The 19,673-nt window shown below is 37.2% G+C and overlaps 2 protein-coding genes across 8 annotated transcripts in view; both read left to right on the plus strand.

Moving 5' to 3' along the window:
* The first annotated feature begins 415 nt into the window (after nucleotides 1–415).
* LOC116711848 (coiled-coil domain-containing protein 106-like) lies at nucleotides 416–7,664 on the plus strand. Of its 7 annotated transcripts, none has more exons than XM_032551403.1 (5): nucleotides 416–591; nucleotides 3,840–4,097; nucleotides 4,210–4,419; nucleotides 4,496–4,699; nucleotides 6,358–7,664. In XM_032551403.1, exons 2-5 carry the CDS (start codon nucleotides 3,845–3,847, stop codon nucleotides 6,735–6,737), a joined length of 1,047 nt encoding a protein of 348 aa, XP_032407294.1. In that variant the 5' UTR covers nucleotides 416–591; nucleotides 3,840–3,844; the 3' UTR covers nucleotides 6,738–7,664. The 7 variants fall into 7 exon arrangements, with proteins under 7 accessions (XP_032407294.1, XP_032407300.1, XP_032407301.1 ...); XM_032551409.1 differs by having other exon boundaries at nucleotides 4,224–4,419; XM_032551410.1 differs by having other exon boundaries at nucleotides 418–591; nucleotides 3,845–4,097; nucleotides 4,224–4,419.
* An 8,062-nt stretch (nucleotides 7,665–15,726) lies between these two features.
* Nucleotides 15,727–19,673, plus strand: part of myo3a (myosin IIIA) — a 72,938-nt gene continuing 68,991 nt past the window's right edge. Inside the window, exon 1 of the mRNA XM_032552227.1 lies at nucleotides 15,727–15,785. The gene's annotated coding sequence lies outside the window, so the exon portion shown is untranslated. The remainder of the gene's footprint in view (nucleotides 15,786–19,673) is intronic.

Genomic DNA, 19,673 nt, shown 5'->3' on the forward strand with positions numbered 1-19,673 from the left:
GAGCGCTATCACGTTATAACGTGACACTTAAATTGTATGAACGTGATGGCTATATTAAACAAACGTGATCATTTCATTTCCGGAGGTGGCGGTATTACGCTTTTAGTACAGACATAAAAACAAGGCTATAAATTAAAAACGTGAAATAACACGAAAAAACGAACAAAAGTAATAAAAATGGGGAGTTGCTTTCACTGAAGCTTGCGTGTATTTCGGATAAGAATTTATCTAGGTTAGGAATAAAAAAAAAATAGCATGACATGCTATTTTAAACTGTATCTAAAGCAGTTTTAGATTACAAAACAGTCCAATTGTCAACTTTAACAAACAATGTAGTAAATATTTGGTCTACTTAGTTTAAAAGAATCGATACAAATCAACACTTCCCTCTTAGTTGTCACAATTACGACATTCAGTGAACGCAGCCGTTAGCTCCGCCCCCTTCTCCCAGACATGCCTGGTGTAGTGTCGCATTTCGCCTCTTCTCTCTGTTTATATGTCGATCAAACTTGGAGTTGTATTTCAAATTAACATCATAACAAACCCTGGAACATAACCAGGCTCTATCTGAGCATCTGGACTCAGTTGTAGGTAGGTTATTCTGCGTGTCTTACCGGCCGCCTTCCTCCGTTTTTCCCCGTATTTTGATGGTAATTACGGTGATTAGCATCCATGTTGGCTGCAGGTAATTGAAACCTCTGCACGGAGGAAGGGTTTGCTCTTTGTATAGGTTTAATCACGTTATACGGATGCTTTATAATTTCTGTCATTTTAAATATTAATTGTATAAAATGTATCCAGAGAATACATCTTTATAAAAAGATAAGATTTAAGGATTAAGCCTACTTGTAATGTTTTATCCCGGTTGAAACCGAGACAAATAAATTGGTATAATAACGCGTCAAATATGTGACACTAATTCATCTTTATAAACAGTGTATTATACCCTTGTTATAATCAGAAAACACAGTTTTTATGATGTAACATTAAATCTGGTTGCTTCAGTTAACAACAGTTTGATGTCCAGATGTCAAACACTTGAACACACCACTTCAGAACAGTTTGTGTCCAGGAAGTGTGGGGTCTGCAGCCCTTTTCCTGATCCCAGTCCCATACAGGTCCTGGATGGAGGAAAGCACCAATTACAACTGTACAAAAACCTCTGAAGAAGACAACTTTTTTCTTCACAAAATGTAAACAAAAATACATTTTTGTATTTTTAGCAGGATTTGTCTTTTGTCTGTGGTCATAGGCCATGAGCCATTTCTCTTGCTAGTGCAAAACAAATGCCTGTTGCATTTGTTTTGGTGGTATTTACCCAGAATGCCCTGCGTTGTAGTCCACTTCCTGCTTCTGGAGTGGTCTCTAGCCCACTTTTCGTTCACATATGCATTCAACCTTCACCATAGTTCACTTTTACTGAACCAAGACCGATGTTTGTATGCACCCTAAGTATCCTAATCCTGAATTTTAGTATTTACTGTAATTTCCCAGTTGGGATTAAGATCTAACCTGGTTGGTTATTTTATTGTACAAATAAACAACCAACTATAAACATCAATGCTAAAAATAAAATTTAGACATTTTAATACGATAACCAGTAAGTAAAAGACTTTCCTGCTCTTTTCTAATTTATGCTGATCTCACGCACAATTCTCCGCTTTGTAATAAATATGTGGTCTGACCTCATGTGGCTGTGGATTAATAAATGATTAACTTTTCTATAAATGTGGATTAAGTCATAGCGCAAAGGCTTTTCTGTCAGTCAGTAATCATTGATTACTTGATACTTTGTCTTGAGGTCATGTGGAGCTTTTTTCACCTCTGGAAAGTTAGCTAGTCCATAAGTAAAGACATAAGAGGAAACTTCATTTATTGTTTTATTGGAGATGCAGTGAATTTGATGTATCTCTATGTTCAAAGAAAACACAATTAAACATGTTTTTTTTGGTGAATTACATCATGAAAGATGCTGCTCTGTTTGTTGAGGCTGTTAGTTGCTTCATTACAAGGAACATCTGAATAACTAAAGTAGATTAAGTAATTGTTGGAGACGCATGAACTCATGGTTAACACTCATTACTTCAGGTTATTTAATGTTGAATTGACATTTTCCCTTTAAATATGCATAATTTTTTTGTCAGTTTGTTATATATTTGTTTTTTTCTCATCCATTCGACCTAATCAGTTGGAATAAAGTGTCTTTTTGAACATAAAATGAGTTAAAAACCCATCGTTTGACTTTGTACGTCATCATTTCACTGGAATCTCAGCATGAAGAGTCATGTTGCAGTTCCTCATAATAAAGGTGGATCCACTTTTCGTAAATGATATGCTAATTACAAGGGCTTCTCTTAATTACAAGTTAAAGCTGTCATAATTGCATGGGCTGTTTCTTGTTGCTATGGAAACAGATTCAGTAAAAGGTTTTTTCCCCCAAGCAGCGAGTTGTTGATGGCAAACACCGAAATTGCACGAGCCACCTGCATGTGGTTAATGCTGCTGTTCACCGGAAAATGAATGTGAATTTCTGAATTTCCTTTAAAAAAAAATCAGTTTCTGTCATTAAAAATGTATTTTTTATTTGTATAAAAGGTGCAAAACATGCAAAAACCATCCCTGATTTGTTAATTGTGAGTGTTAATGTGAACCGATTGAAGAGCAAAGGAACGGTTTAAATCTACAAAATGTCGATTTACGGTCATGTGATGATTATATTTCCATTTTTAGTCAAAAAAAATTTTATGGAAAGATGTGTCTATAAACAGAGTGTTAGTTTATCGTCTAACAGAGGTAAACATTACAAGTAGGGCTTGGAATCGGCCTGCCTGACGAGCCCAATAACATGAGACGTATTTGCGTGATGACGTAATGTGTGCGCTCCTTATTTTGATTTCGAACGTTTCCAAGATGGCGTCGCGGCAGCAGAAACCGCTCCAAAGTATGTTTACATTTCACAAAAGATAAGATACTGGGGCCACTGCCAACATGTACAGCGCTTTAATTACAAAGAAACGATTAAATACTTTCAATATCCTCAAATAGTTGACTAACATGAAGGTAAAGCGTTTGATACGTTGCTTAGCGACGGCTGTGACTTCCGGGGGAGGCTAGCTTCGAGCATAGCGTCTTCCGCTATGATTTCAACTGTAAAAAACTATTTGATAATATAGTTTTGTCACTTTGAAATAATTACTTGTTTACTTATTGTTTATTAAACATAATATAATTTTATTCATGCTAAAATAATTCACCCACTCGGATCCAGGACCTTCGTGTGCAGACGCAGTGCTCATAAAACAAAACTATTTAAAAAGAAAAGATGGTTCTACAAATGGAAAATAAGAATATAAAAATTCTTCTAAAACAGGTGTCTATCAACAGGTGAATTATCTGTTGCGTAATTTTGTAAATAATAATAATGCTAATAAATTAACACAAAAAATAGGGACGTGCGATATATCGATGTTAACATCAGTATCAGTCAATGTTGGGAATTTCCCTCCCACCCCCCATTTTTTTCCCTTTAACATTTCTGTTGGTCATATAAGTAAAACCGGCGATATTAACAACTAGTTTATTTCCATTTTGTTGCCCTTTATGTTTCAGGAGGAGGCGAGGGTTGAGCATATGTTTTTGTTTGGTCATGTAACTGTGACAGTGATGCAAAACAGGTTGGTAAGATGTTTAACTGAAACCGAGAAGCAATGTCTGTGTTGTGGTCACTTTTTACAGTGTTTAAAGGTTAGGAAATATATTTAATATTGGTTATGAGCTATCATAGCAGAGTTATCGGATATCATTTCAGTAAATATTTCTCTTCTCTTTGCCCTGGTTAGATTAGATGTCGTCCATGTGGCAACAGGAGGCATCCGGTTATTCCCCGTGTGTGGAGATCGACTCCAGCTCCGTCAGGTCCAAGGACCGGCTCGGCTCTTCGAGCTGGCTAAAGCAAGAGCAGGATGAGCTCTGTGGGAGAGCTCATCCTGCGGGAGATGAGCTCTCCCGCAGGATGTGGGAGATCAAGTGGGAGAACTTCCAGGGCGGAGCGTCCTCCGATGCCGTTCAGGACAACACTCCCAGCAGCGCCATGTCTGGTAAGAGCTGAAGCTATTCATTTTGAACGTTTTTTTTTTTTCTTCAATCATTCAGTTGTTAGCAAATCATCAAATTCTCATAAAATAAATTATTTCTCTTCCTAACGAGCAGCTACGTCATTCGAGGGCTTGCCGCCGAGGGTGCTGCTCACCATCACAAAACTGCAGTGCATGCTGGAGAGCAAACAGGAGCGCATCGCTGCCCTGGAGCGACAGGTGGAGGACCTGATGCAGGATCGCAAGTTTCTGCGCAGTCAAATCGAAAACCTCACCACCAATCGCTCCATGGCACCGTTTGTTGCACCCAGTACAGCCACTGAGGGTCAGTAAATCCATACAGCTAAAGGAAGCTGTTTTAACAGACTAAGAGGTTTTATTTTAGTGTTTTGTGTCTTTAGCTCCCAAACCAAGCAAAATGCAGCATTCAGAAAACAAATCTCGAAAGAGAGAAAGAGCTTCTTCTTCCTCGGCCAGCAGCGACAGCGGCTCGGAGGCATCCGACTCCTCTGACGTGTCGGCGGCGTCGAGTGAGCACCGACGGAGAAAGCACCACAAGGACAAGAAAAGGTCAAAGAAAGGGAAAGACTACAGCAGGAAGAGAGGTAATGAGCAGATGAAAGGTTAATAAAACAGATCTGATGCAAAGCTAAAGGACCATTAGCTTGATCTCATGGTGCTTCAGCAGATCTGTTTGAGCACTTTGGAGATATATCCACATAAGCTGTAATAAACAAAAAATGGGTTTTTTTCATACAACTTCCAACAAAAAAACATTTTATTCTGAATCCAAATGAAAACAGGTGAGTGTGGTTTTTTTTTTACACAAACAGCACTGAAACCGGCCCTGTTGCACCTTGTTACGCATAATTTAACAGAAGGACACAAAGTAGATCAACATGAAAAAGTTATATCAATAGCTGTGTATACGCGCAAACTGATAAAAATAGATAAAACATCAAGTTTTATCAAATCAGCACCCCTCCACCATGCTTGAAAGTTGGTATTCACACTTTTTGTGTGTTTGGTTTTCTCCTAATCTGGTCCAATTCATTATGGTCCAGCATTTCTACTGTGGTCTCATTATTTCAAACAGTGAAACCTGCAGGTTCTCAAAAAATACACCAATTTCTGAAAGGGAAATCAACTCAGAGCAGTACTTAAGTAGAAACCGTAAAAATATATAATTACAGTATACATTTAAATAAAAAAACTTTTGTAAATATATTCTACCTAAAATTCCAAGTGTCATAATTTTAGATTCACTGGGTTAAAAAAGTCTTACTAAGCAACTTTTGCTGTAAAATTATTAATTGGTTAATCCAAAAAAATAACAGATTAACCTGACACTGTACTGATGTTAAGTCGAGCAGAAAGAGCTTTTCACGTGTTGATGTTAGAAGTAATTTTTTATTTTCACATATAAATGATTACACATACACCAAAGGAATGCTTTGTTTTTGCGTTTTATACAATAAAATTGTTTTTCTTATCTAAAAAATAAATTGAATCATTAGTTTAATTGCATTTTAGCTGCATAAAAATATTGTATAAAAAGGGTTAAGTGGCTAAAAAACACCTGCAGAACGTGCTAATTTCATTTCTTAATTTTACATTTAATTGAACTTGTCATATAATCCTTTTCCTGTGGGAAAAACAGCAGTTCAAATTCATCCTTTAAAGAACTGAATATGGAAATAGTGAAACTAGCAATTATTTTGAGAGACAGATAAGGCAGAAACCGTTAAATAAAGAGCAGTAGCGCGTAGGGATGCAAGTTTCAGTTAATGGGTTAATATAAGCTAATGATTAACCATTTTCTTGACTTTTGTCTAGCTCTGACCGTCTTTCCATAACATAAAGGGCTAAAGTTTTCATAACATGCTGTCGCTGCTCCGTCACGCAGCACCTCGGCTTAATGAGAGCTATTAATATAAAAACTTAAGGAGCTTGTTGAGTGTTTACATTTCAAAGAGAACCGCATTTTACATCCTTCACCGGACTCTGGACCGTTTCTCTTTCCCGTTACGGTAGTCCCCGCCGCCATCTTTGATTTAGTCTCAGAGGTTCCGCTTAAAGATGACCAGTGGCGCCCTCTGCTGGATGGCGGCCAAACTACAACACTAAAAGAAAGTCCAAGAGGACCTTATTAGTTAACCCATTGAAATCAAATTTAATCTAATAAAACCTTAAGCGACAATTAATCGTAAGCTGATGTATAATAGCGTCTCATGTAGCATCTTGTTTGTTTTTGTCCCATCAGCCACTGGCGTCCTGTACGTCATTAACCGCTACAAACAGGTCCTCTCAGCCTTCATCAAGAAGAAGAGCATGAGTGAAGCCTTCCGTCACCACGGGATCGACAGGAACACCATCGCCAACACGGCGTCCATCGCGGAGCTGCACCTTGCCGGGAAGGAAATGATCCCCCTGGTGGGCCAGTTTCGCCAAGGAGAAGAGACTCTGGTGAATTACGCTCAGAGATGCACTTTGGTCATCGACAGAGACCCCGAACTGTCCAGAAAAATCGACCAGATGAAGGCGAACGGCCAGCTGCTGCCCATATCAGGGAAGAGGTCCAGGGTGCTGCATTCTCACATGCAGCCACTAGGGGATGATACAAAGAGCATCTTAATAGGCTGATGCTTAAAGAAAAAACTCAAAGAGGAGAGGGATGATGGGTTTTCTTTCAGTTGAAGCTGCTGTTTTTTGTCGCACATCCTTTAATTATTCTGTCTTTATTTGTCATATTTCTGGGGAAAATGTAGCAGTTAAACTCAGACGTTTTTATCTCTGTAGTAGCAGAAATATCCACCAGATGGCAGCATTCACCTGTTATTTGATTCTCATAAACTATTTCAAAATGGCGGACTTTCAGGTTTCTTATTTCCAAGTACTTGACTTTTAATAGAGGTGTTTGACTTGTCTAATTTATCAAATTTTGTGATAAAAATAATTTTATTTATTAAAAAGATTTTGCTATTTGCCTTTGTTTACATTCAGGACGATTTAAAATGAGCCTGACAGAATAATAAAGCGATATTTAATAAGTTTTGATGAGGCAGGTTAAAAAAACCATTTGAAAATAACCTTTAGGCAGGAATTAAACATAGGTTTCATTAAACCCACTTGACTTATTTTATATCTGATTTCATATTCTAACTGTAAATGTCGAGTTGTCATTAGAAAATCATCACAATTAACAAAAATTAAAGCTGGAAACCAACAGTCTGAGTGGAATTAATGTTCTTCAAGTATAACATATATATATATACAGTATGTGTGTGTGTAAATGTGTTTATGCTATACATGTATGTATTATTTTTAATTGTATGAAAGCTGAAAAGTGTGGCATGCATTCGTTTTTGAGTCAAAACTTTGCAGAACTGCGTTTTGCTGCAATTCTACCTCCAAATGTTTTACTACATTGATCAAAGACTAAACATACAGTGAAGATGAGGCAGCAGAAGTAGAAAATACTGCCACCTGCAGGTGGGAGTTAGCATCGCTTCAACCCAATATTAACTATTTTTGTGGAAAACTTGCAATAAACTCACAATTATTCTGAAATGACTGGCAACAAATGCCTGATTCTCGGTTCCACTTTCTTCTGTTTGTCTTTCTGCATAAAATCCCAATGAAATGCTTTGAAGGCGCTCCGTTGCAGCTGGATGCTCCAGATGAATATTTTTAGATCCTGACTTTGTGAAGCACCCTCAGCTAATGGTGTCACAGCAAAACGTCGCAGTTTGCTTTTCACAGAGTGACAAATTACTTGTGCAAAGCCATTACAGGGTGCTGCACCCTCACTGTTTATCTTTGCATGGGACTCTGTCTCTGTCACTCAGATTATTTCTGTCCACCTATCTTCCACCACCTCTCCTGTTTCTTGTTACTCTCTAAGTCTCCCTATTAAACTTTCATTCTCTCTGTTTTTGTGTAAATTTTGGCTGATTTTCACAACATTTGGTGGATTTTTAGAAAATGTAAAAGGTTGTCATTGTATGGCAGAAAAGCTAAAAACTTGAGGGAGTCCTTGCACTTTACAGCTTATATTATTTTTTTAATGTCTAAAATCTGTCTATCATCATTGTCATTGGTTAATCAAGTGTGACTACTGTAAACAGGAATTCTTGTGCAACTTTGTGATTTAAAAGGACATAGAGCTGAAAAAATATAAAATAAGCATAACTTAATTTTATCACGCTGTGATTAACAGTGTAGCATTCAAACAACATGTTGGCTTACAGCAGTGTGTTAGGGCCACTAAGGGAAAAAAAGGGAAAAAACTTAAAAGTTTTCTAAATTTCTGACCTCCGAAAGTTTAAAATTTGCAAGAAAGAAATTTGTAACCTTTCAAATACTGAAGTTTCAAACCTTTTTTCTAGTAAATTTCTGAGACTAATCTCAAAATTTCTGATGTTTTCTGACAAATCAGGAATTTTCTCTAGAAAAAAATTCTGAATTTTTGTAGAAAATATTTGAGTTTGAAATATATTTCCAAACTCAAAATGTGTAATTTTGTCAGAAATTACACAATTTGTTTTCCAGAATATTTCTGAGATTAATCCCAAAATTTGAATCTGCAAACTCAGAAATTCGAAGTTACTTCTGGAAAACATCTGGACTTAATTGTGAAATTTCTGAGATTTTTGTGGCAGATTTTTGAAGTTTCAAACCCAGATATTTCCAATTTTTTTTTCTACAAGATTCATGAGATTAATACCAAAATTTGAGTTGTTTTTTTTAAATTTTGTTTTATTTTATTTTATTGTGGAAAATTTTCAACTTTTCAAACTCAGAAAGTTACAAAATTTCTGAGTTTTCTAGAATTTTCTTGACTCTTCAAACTAACTCTTCAAAATTTAAAAGTTTTTTTCTGGAGAATTTCTGGACTTAATCTCAAATTTTTTTGTGAGATTTTTGTAGCAAATGTTTCACTTTCCAAACTCAGATATTTCCAAGTTTTTTTCTAGAAATTTCTATGATTAATCCCAAAATTTCTGAATTTTTTGGCGCAAGTCTACTCCCTTTTTACTCTCATTCGCCGTCGTAGTACCTAACGTTAAAAAGGTAGTATGACCTTTACCTGACACCCGTTGCCATGGTTACCCAATGGAAACGGGTAACCATGGCAAACTGTGAATGTTTTCAGGTCAGCCCGCTTTTTGCAGTCAAGTTTTATTTATCTATCTCTCTATGTCTCTATAGAGGTTGAGATTTGGGTTGTTTTGTTTTTTGGGGTTTGGAGGGTTTTACGTCATGCCAGTGGGGGTTTTTTTCAAGCTGACAAAAACACAAACAACGTATTAAGAAAACAAAAAACTGCTTGAAAGTGTCAGTCAGATCTGGCAGCTCTTCGCCAGCCAGACAGAGGGACAGGTGCATGCTGGTGATGTGTTTGCGTCTCTCTGCCAGCTTTCTTCTGGTCCCCACCTCCCGAGGCAGGAACATGTCACTCCCGCTCTCTTTGTTGCCAGATTTAACAACCCTAGTTGTAGCTGCAGATATTATAGTGTAGCAACTGGGGAATGTGAGGCTAACGACTCGAGGATGTGGGCCTAATCGAGCCTGAAGCAGCCACCGCTCCTCCCCTGAGTTCCAGCTGGGACTCCATTTTGTGCCTTTTTTTGGCTGCAGGTGCTACGTCACTGCTCAAAATTCAACCCACTCTCCTCCTCCATCTCCGTTTTCCTCCTTCCTGTTCACCTTTATGCTCCCGACCTTGACGGAAAGGAGCATCTGGACTTTCTCACCCACAGCAGCTTGTAATCTCCACCAATCATTGACCTAATGGTGCACGTAAAATGCGTTTGAACTGGTGAAATTGGGTTCGCCTGAGCTAAACCTGCTGTACAACAAAGCAGCGGCCTTGTTATGTAAAGGATTATTAGGACTGTAACGGAGCCAAAGAGCTCAGACTGCCGAGTAAACAGAGTCAGAGAGTCAGATTAACGGTTTATATTCGTTTGTAATTATTAATTTGTAAAAGTACAGGATGTTTTTGTTTACTATGAAAAAAAAATGTTAATACCTCTGTGATCATTCATTTTATTTCAGGATATGTTTATTTGTAAAATAATTCCTTATTTTCCATCCTTTTTACAGTGATTTTCTACTTTTTGTTGTTGGTTGGTTGGTTGGTTGGTTGGTTGGATGGATGGATGGATGGATGGATGGATGGATGGATGGATGGATGGATGGATGGATGGATGGATGGATGGATGGAATGAATGAATGAATGAATGAATGAATGAATGAATCCATCTAAGCTGCTGGTTGTTTCCTATGGAGAGCCAATAACATCCTGAACATCTAGAATACCCACTTAACTTCTATCTAACATCTATCACCAAAATATATGACAAATATTCAGTTTAAATTGAGTTTCTTCCTCTAATATTTTCCGCTAACACAATAGATGCTCTTTATTAGAACTGGTGAACGCTTCAGACACCTGTCTCTATCACTAAGCAATCAAAGAAATCCTCCCTCAAAGCTTTTTAAGCCAATTCTTACTGACTGCAATATGGCGGCATGTGGTTGACCAGTAAATGAGCCACCAGGGGGCAGTGTTGCATCCAGAACAACCGTTAGCTGGATTCTCCGTTAGCTGGAAAACCTTCAAATAAGTCTCTTTTTTCCAATTTTTTTGTTGGTTTTCTGTTTGTTTGTTTTTTTCCTCACTTCCTAAGCAGCCAAAAATACGCAGGGAACATGTATTAATTGTATTTGCGCTCCACTGTTTTAAAACGGCGAACAATAATAGATGCTAATCTCAAATCATCACAATTACAGCGTTTTCTGCTCGATCAACAAGTCCGGAGGGGCTCTCCATCTGGTTGTCATTGATAAGAAACTAACTGCAGGCTGCTGGATAATAGTCTAGCAAGCTTGAAAGCAGAGAAGAAGAAGGAGGAAGAGGAGGGGGAGCATCATGCATTCTCGGGGACCCCATAGACCAAAAAAAAAAAAAAAACCCGGCCTCCTCAATGTGAATGATGGGGCTGGAGGGGGAGGGTGGGGACGACATGCTGACAAACATAATTCTGCATGAATGTGGGGAACAAGATGGCTGCAGTGGATGTCAGTCACAGCATGTTTGCAATAAAATCTGTGAGTCACATAGTGAGGGATGCGAAGCATAAAGCGACCTATTTCTGCTCGGTTGTAGAAAATATACTTTAATAGGCAAAGAAATTATAAAATACACAATGCTTTGTTTCTCTGCGACAAACTGGCGACCTGTCCAGGGTGTACCCCGCCTCTCGCCCGGAATCCATGGATGGATGGATGGATGGATGGATGGATGGATGGATGGATGGATGCTTTGTTTCTAATTTATAAGCATTTTCAAAGCTGCATCAGGTTCTGATCTGGTTCTCTCCCCAGAAACTAACCTGCGGACTCGTGTGACGCAGAGTGACGCAGACAAACGTGCAGAAATGACGTCACGAAGGAACCCCAACTCCACCGTCCAATCAGAGTTGGTTTCTGGCCCAGTGACGCAGGAGATATGAAAGGCACTTCGATCTGAATTTTTATTGGTTTTCCTTTTTTCTTTTAGTTTGATACACAAAAAGTCTGGAAACATCTATTTCCTTATTTATTTCAATGTTTTGGCTTCGTATACTTTGTCTTCAAGGTTACACTGGGGAAAAAAATCTAACTATAATGTCTCGTTTCTATAGTATATATATTAGTACTTAAAATAAGACAAAACTAACTTACAAGGGACTTTTCAGCAAGATACGAGCTTGTTTTAAGTCAATGATTTCTTAATATTGGTTTTTAAAAAGTACTTATTTCAATACTTTAAGATATTAACATGATTTATATGACTAATAAATAAATAAAATGCCTAAATTATAATTTGAGCGCAAATCAAGAGTTGAGAAATTATAATGCAAAGTCTCTAGGTATGAAACTAAACTATCGATCTTACCATGCTAGTATCAATCCAATACTTGGTATCGATATCATCAATATTACATGAAAAATCTGCAAATTTTTCATGATTAATTTGGAGTAACATTCCAAAGAAATCTGCAAAAACTGAACCGTGAATAGTGCGGTGCGTTTTTGTTTTGGGAACTTTTGTCTGTTAGCTCCAGGCTACAACAATTCTTGTAGCCTATTGCTAACACTCCTTTATTCAACCCACAGAACAGCATTAAAAACGTACAACAGTCGAGATGCTAACCAGCTTTTTCCATACATGCTAGGCTACATGACGGTGGGGCATTGTCTCCATGGTTACTAACGGTTAGACACGTACCTCCTCCATAATGCGATATTTGATATCTTTAATTATACTTTCTTATAAATTATATGTATACTAATCTATATTAAGCAAAGGGTCCATTTCATTAATATAAACCCACCTTATGGAAAAAAAATAAACAACAAGAAAAAACAACAAAAGACATCAGCTCACCAACTTGATGCAAAACTCCTAACAGGACTTACATCACAACTCCTACTCGCTGCTCTGTTTGGACTGTGAGTCACTGTTTGGTCCGCTCAAGTGCAAGTCATAAAATCTGCTGATTGCACTCATGTGGGATAAAAGGAGTTTGGGTAAAAATGGTCAAAACCACTTTACTGGTTGAGTTGTATTTTCTGTGTTTAGTTAGATTTATGGAAAAGGTCGGGTTGTTTTCAGTCAAGGTTTAACTTCAAGTACAACAGAACATGTTTTCTGATTGAAGATGGCGCAAATGAGTAAAAGTTTATTTTGTTTAGCAGGAAATTTGCATCACTCAAAAAAAATCAAATTAGTGGATAGTAGCTATAAGACTCAACTAAAAAACAAATACATTTATTTTGTTATGAATAAAAGCACTTTCATTGGTGATTACAATTGTTTTCTGTTTTGTTTTGAGGATTTTTGTTTGTTATTAATAGTGCTGCTGTGTTAAAACAGTAACGTTTCCTGGTCAGATTCTTGTTAATCACACATTTCTTTGCTTTCAATGTCTGCTTAACTTCTAAACAAACAGAAACAGAAAAATTGTGAATAAATTCAAGTCAATAGCCCATAATTTTACCATTTTATTTTTCTAACTTCTAATAGCATCTAGCTTTATGAAAAAGTCTTAATAATTGTACACATTTTAATAGAAGAATTTCATTTTTGTTCTCCCCCCAAGCCCCCAACGGATTTAATCATGATGACTTGATTATTTGAAATAATTGTGAACTGGAATATGCAGACTCAAGAAAGGCAATTTGTTGAAAGTACGGCACAGTCAAAGCAGTAATTAATCCAAAACTGTACAAAATTAAACACATTTTGCATTGTCTGTAAATATGTTAACCACACAATTGGTATAGTTTTTCCTTACCCTGGTTCAAATTTTGTAAAAAAAGTATTTGTTTATGTGCGTCTTTTTATTTATTTCTAGAATTGTATATATAAAAAAAGCTAAAGTGGCTAAGTGAAAAATACGCAGAATGGACCAATTTTGTTATGCGATTAACTAATTAATCGTAAGAATAATTGATAGGTTCATCTATTGTATATGTTTGTATTCAAATAATGAGGATTTTTTTTCCGTCGCATAGTGGACGGACTGCAAACTGTGCAACTTGCACAACAAAGCAGCAGCAAAGCGTGTCGACATAACGTGCAAGGTCGTTCGGTCAGCCGAAGAAAGGAGTGCCAAAATGGCGCATCGCACGTACGCGGCTCTGGTAATGATAGCCTAATGATCTTTATATCAACTGTGCATTCCCAATGTTCATTTCATTTGCCCATGATGTCCTATAGAAGACAGCTGGGGACGTCACGGTCCGGCGCTTCGCCACAATGCCCAGCCATTGACGCAAACCACGGGCCCGTCAGTCATTCACGCCACGTCACTGCGGACACAATAGCATCATCAGTGGCCTTATTCAATCAGTCTTCACAGGCGGCGCCTGGCTTGGCTGCGGCAGAGCAGAGCCGTCCAAGGATCTGCATCACTGGAGCATCAACAATCAGAGCAGCGCCTCCTTAAATCTCCTTCAAGTGTTCTCTGATTTCTGCTGATTGGGTCTGACGCGCTGCCGTCGCTGCACTGGCCGCTCTCAGCGTGTTTGGTCAAGCAAACACAGAAGGACGATGTTTTTACTGCGTGAATGTGGAGCTGTAGCAACCAGATGAGACGAGGGGTGCGTTTAAAGTCTCTCTGTGTGACCTACATGAGAATTTACCTGCTAACGCAGCAGGGTGCGTTCAGGTACAGGAGGCTGTACTGCAAAAACACAAAATTTGACTGTCTTTGTCTCGTTTCTAGTGCATGTCAAGAACATTTTAGCAGCATATAAGAGCTTGTTTTAAGTCAATTGTTCCTTAATATTGGACTTTACTCAATTACATTTACTTGAGAAGCTTTTTTGAAAAAAAATATACTTTTAGGAGTACTTTTATGTTTAGACATTTTTTTCATGTTTTAAGTGAAATAATCTGCCAGTGGAACTAGCACCTCTTTCCCATATTCAGGAATAATTGACTTAAAATGAGCTCATCTTGCTGACAAGTTCTTTGTGAGTTTGTCTCATCTTTTTTCAAGTGTGCTAAGATATTTGCAATAGAAACTGGACCAAAAATATTTGCTAAAATTTAGGGGGTTTTGCAGCGGTAACATTGATTTGGGCATGCTGCATTCACAGAGTGTCAGACAACACAGATCAATGCCCTTATCAGTCAATCAATCTGCCTTAATGAACTGCAGTGTGTCCTTCAGGTCGCAATGTCGCATCGAAATGCAAAAGGAAAAGCTTAAAGGTGTTATATTATGCTTCCTCGAACAGGTTAGGATACATCTATGTGTGATACAAACATGTTCAATACATTTTTGTGTACAAAATCATTTTTAGATAATGAGATTTTAGTCTCTTTTAGGGCCTCTTGTCACTTTAGATCCAAATAAGCTTCTGCTGGCCACACCTCCACATTCAATGTTTACACTGGCTACAGAGAGATGCACAATTATACAACTGTACATCTTTGAAAAGTAGAAGCGGAGCCTCCTGCACAACCCTCAGGAATGCAGCAAGTGGTTTCTGGATGGTAAATCAACAACAAAACTCTTGTCTTTTCCAGCAGCCATTTTAAAGCAGATACATAGGTAAAATCAGCTGACCAAACATTCCGGAAGCCCGGTTTTGGTTGCTAGGTAACAGGCTGGGCTTGGCTGGGGTTGCTAGGTGACTCAACAATCTGGAGGTTTTTGAAACGTCTCATTTTCCGGATACCAAAGAACCTTAAGTTATTGCCAAAAATGGCTCTGTGTGTTTTTTTAAGAGTTGGAATTTTTTTTTTTTAGAACCAAATGAAAAACATAAAAATATGAAAAAAATATGAATTTTCCCTAATTTGTTCTCTTTTAATCATTCAAGTGTGGTTACAATCCAAAGGCTTACCATTTAATTTTTTTTAAATGACAAAATCTGAATCCAGTTAGCTTTAATGGAAACACTTGCTGTACCAAATGACACTGTGAAGACATTTATGATAACAGTGTAGAGTTCAGTGCGAGGGCCTGATGAGACAAAGCTGAACTACTTGTTCGTCAGTCCAGAACCACTTCAGTTTCAACAACATAATTGTCCTCAAGCCTTTTATTAGTGTTCTGATTCCCAGCGTTTCATCTGTCAGAGGAGCTGGGCTGAAAACACGTCTGAGAGCGGCGCCTTTCATCTCAGGTAAGACACTGTTTTTATAAAACTCTTCTAAAATATCACTGCTTTCAGTGTTTTATGAGCATTTGAGTCACTATTCAGGTTTCTAGGATATTCTGCATAAAAATCAAACCAGTTATATTATGTAATTATGTGCAAAGATATTTAACTTTAGTCAAATGTGCCATCAGGTTTGACCTTATAACTGTTAAAAGGGAAACTAGGTTCAGCTTAAGCTTTGCAGGAGGATTACTGAATCGTGTCCCCATCCTGTGCGTGTCGTAGGATGACACGTTGTGCTGAGGCATCAGTCAGCGCAAATACTGTTTTTCCTCGAGTGTTTTTTCTACAGCAGTATGTAGGTTACCTGTCAGGAAATTAAGCTTATTAACGGTTTATGTAATGTGTCATACGCCATGCTGAGTTGCCTGATATTTCACGTAACTCAAAGATTTGTGGTAAGAGATTATAACTAGAGAGGACCAGGTTTGGCACTTTATGCTATTTTTTTCATAGAGAAAAGATATATCTGGATACTAGAGCTGCAACGATTAAATTAGATATTGATTAATAAAACATTCTAACGATTAATCACTTAATTGGGTAAAAAAGAAAAGGTCACAGTCTACAGATTTTTTATTTGGGAATGTTTTATAGAATATTAGAGAGGCATTAAAATGCAAATAAACAATTAATTTCCTTTTTTTTAAGTAAGAAAATAAAAATTTTATTGCCTAGAATTCAACAACATAGGATTCCTTTAGTTTTGATCATTTGTAGTAAAAGGATCTGCAGCTAAAAAGACTCTTTAACATCACCTTTCTGTTTGATTTAACATCAGTACAGTTTCAGACTGATTTATTGATTATTTTTACATTTATGGATTAATATTTGAGTAGCAAAAATTGTTTAGTAGGAGGTGAAGATAAAAGTATGTCACTTGAGGAATTCTGGGTAAAACATTTTTACAAAAGTTTTTTTAATCTTATATGCAAAACATCTTTTTTGTACAGTTTTGGCTTAATTGCAGCTCTGAGAATGCCGTTCTTTCATCAAATAGCCATACATTTGAGTCTGTATACTCCAGTTAATGATTAATTGGTTACTAAATTAGTTGGCAATTAGTTCAATAATTGGTTAATCATGATTAATCGTTTCCGTTCTACCAAGAACGAAGTTCTGCAGTAAACTGAAAACTGCTATAAAACCAGTGACCTTGTTAAAAAGGGGAGCTAGTTTGGTTTTTAGTACAATTTTGGCTTAACTACAACTCAGATATATCGTTCTTTCATGAAATAGCCTTATTTTTCTCTCAGTTAACAATTAATTGGTTACTAAATTAGTTGCCGTTTATTTCAATAATTGATTCATCATGATTAATCGGATTAATCATTACAGCCCTAATCGCAATCACAAGTCTGCCATAAACTAGAAACTGCTGGAAATCCAGAAACCCTCTCTAAAATGAACCTAGTTTAGTTTTTTTGTACAGTTTACTGCTCAGATATATTGTTCTTTCAGCAAATGTACTTCTGTATACTCTAGTTAACAATTAATCGGTTACTATATGAGTTGACGATTCTTTAGATAATTGATTAATCAAGATTAATCTGATAAATCGTTTAATCCCTAACAGGAACAACAGAGTCTCATATCTGCCATGAACTGGAAACTGCAGCATCACCAGTGACCCAGTCCAAAGTGAAGCTAGTTTAGTTTTTTTGCACAGTTTTGGTTTAATTATGGCTTTGACAATGTTGGTCTTTCAGCAAATTTCCTTTTTTTTCAGTTTGCTTACTCCAGTTAACAATTAATTTGTTTAAATTCTACCAGGAACCAGAAACCAATGACGCTGCCCAAAATAAATCCAGTTTATTTTTTTGTAGTTCTCAGATATGTTCTTTCTTTTTACGCCTGTAGTTAACAATTAATCAATTACTAAAGTAGTTGATGATTATTTCAATAATTGTTTAATCACAATCAATCTGATTAATCCTTTGAACAATTAATCATTCCCAGGGAAAAATGGTGAGTTCTTATTGGTGCTTTTTGATAAAAAAAAACAAAAACATTTTCCTTCTTTTTATTGATTTGCTGACAATATCTACATACCCATAACTATAAATGGTGCGTTCTCTTTGTACTCTGTGAGAAATACAAGAACACTTCCTGAACTTGGATATTTGACTATCAATTTCTACTCATGAATATGTTTTTTGGTGCCTATTAACATATAAAATGAAGAGTAATGCATTATTATTGGTATATAGTAGCTATACACGTCATTAATTACCAAATTCCTCTTCATAAACCTCATGTGAAGCCCAAATATGGCCCTGTGTCACATCATCAGCACCCATGAAGCTCTGTCAAAGCATCAACATTTGACAACCGTGTAATATAAACAGGTTAAATAATGAGGTGGGGGCAGGGAGGCTCTGTACACCAGTCTGGACCTTTGTCTGCTCTAATCATGCAGCTAGCATAGCCGTCGGTGCATCTCCATCCTTGGTCTGAGTCCAGCGTTCATGAGCCATTTGTAAAGCAGCAGAGCAGGAAATGAGGTTGGAGCTCTGCAGTCGTCGGAGCCTGGAGGAGTCATGCCAGATACGCCGCGCCGCTCCCACACAGACGGCAGCCGGGGTCAACAGGGATGGCTGGGGGTGTGAATACAGGAGAAGTGATAGCAAACTGGTGTTAATGGACAAAGACATCTTTGTTCTCCAAATTTATTACAGTAGAAACGGAGGTTCCCTGAAGCGAAGTTATTGATGAGACGCTGTCCAGTGTTTATCCTCTGTGAGGATTGGGAGCAGCACTCTGACTCGACTGTTGTCTGGTTTCTTCTTCTGTGTCTAAAGTCTTCTTCTTGTCTTATTTTCATGGCTCCTTTCCATTTTAGGTTCTGGAGCTGATAACTATGTCATTATTATTATTATTATAAAAATTATTACAGTTAAAGCTCCAGTTTTCTACGTAATTCCTACAATTGTCACCATAGTGACAGTTTGTTATGAAACAGATAATCAGTCTCTGAGCCACTATTGCTGTCTGAAGAAATTAACCAATCAGAGCCAGGAGGCGGGTCTTAGAGCTGTCAATCAGCGGTGTGTACTCACTAATGCTAATCATAGAGAAAAACTCACCATTACAGGAAAACTGTCAATCTGCCATCATCGGTGGCCATGCTAATTAGCATTAGCATTCACAACAAGGTGTGCTAGCTGCATCGTAGCAGAGAGAAAGGTGACTGGCAGCGCTAAGATCTGCCTCCTGGCTCTGATTGGTTGTTTCTGAATAGTACTGGAAGAAGGCAGATGAAATTGATTTTTTTCACAGATTATCTGTTTCATATAAACATGTAAAAAAACATTTTTTATATATAAAAGTCACAGACTGCAATTTTTAAAGAGAACATATTGATAAAACTACCTAATAACACACTGTTAAAATATTAATGAATATTAAGTATGTCTAATCATTTTATGAGATTATCTTCAAATTAAATTCAAACATTTGTCACCTTCATATAATTTGTTAGAGTACACATAAAACTGCTGTGATTTGATTGACAAAATAATATTCTATTCAATTCAGAGGGCCACATAAAATTTTGGGGTGGACCAGATTTGGCCCATGTGCCTTGAGTTTGACACATGTGAGTTAGCTCAATGTTCTCCTGCAGCCCATTTCAATAGGTGTGGTGTTCCACAAGGATGTGTATTCACTCCTTTGGTATTCACACTATATTTTTGTCTTTGGGTCTGTTGTTTGAAAATGTATTTCTGTTTCTACGCTGACGACATCCTATTCTCTCTGTTTAGTAAATAAAAGGACTTTAATATAATTATTAGGAAAATTGTTTTCATTATTATGCTGATGATGTGATATTCTCCTTTCTCAGTAAAATTA

The sequence above is a fragment of the Xiphophorus hellerii genome, chromosome 21 (assembly GCF_003331165.1).
Source record: "Xiphophorus hellerii strain 12219 chromosome 21, Xiphophorus_hellerii-4.1, whole genome shotgun sequence".
Lineage (NCBI taxonomy): Eukaryota > Metazoa > Chordata > Actinopteri > Cyprinodontiformes > Poeciliidae > Xiphophorus > Xiphophorus hellerii.

Bases quoted from the DNA above. Each gene is read 5' to 3' on its own strand.
- LOC116711848 (XM_032551403.1), top strand. From the start codon at position 3,845: ATGTCGTCCATGTGGCAACAGGAGGCATCCGGTTATTCCCCGTGTGTG. The intron at 4,098-4,209 runs GTAAGAGCTGAA...CCTAACGAGCAG, and splicing joins TCCCAGCAGCGCCATGTCTG to CTACGTCATTCGAGGGCTTG. The intron at 4,420-4,495 runs GTCAGTAAATCC...TTGTGTCTTTAG, and splicing joins ACCCAGTACAGCCACTGAGG to CTCCCAAACCAAGCAAAATG.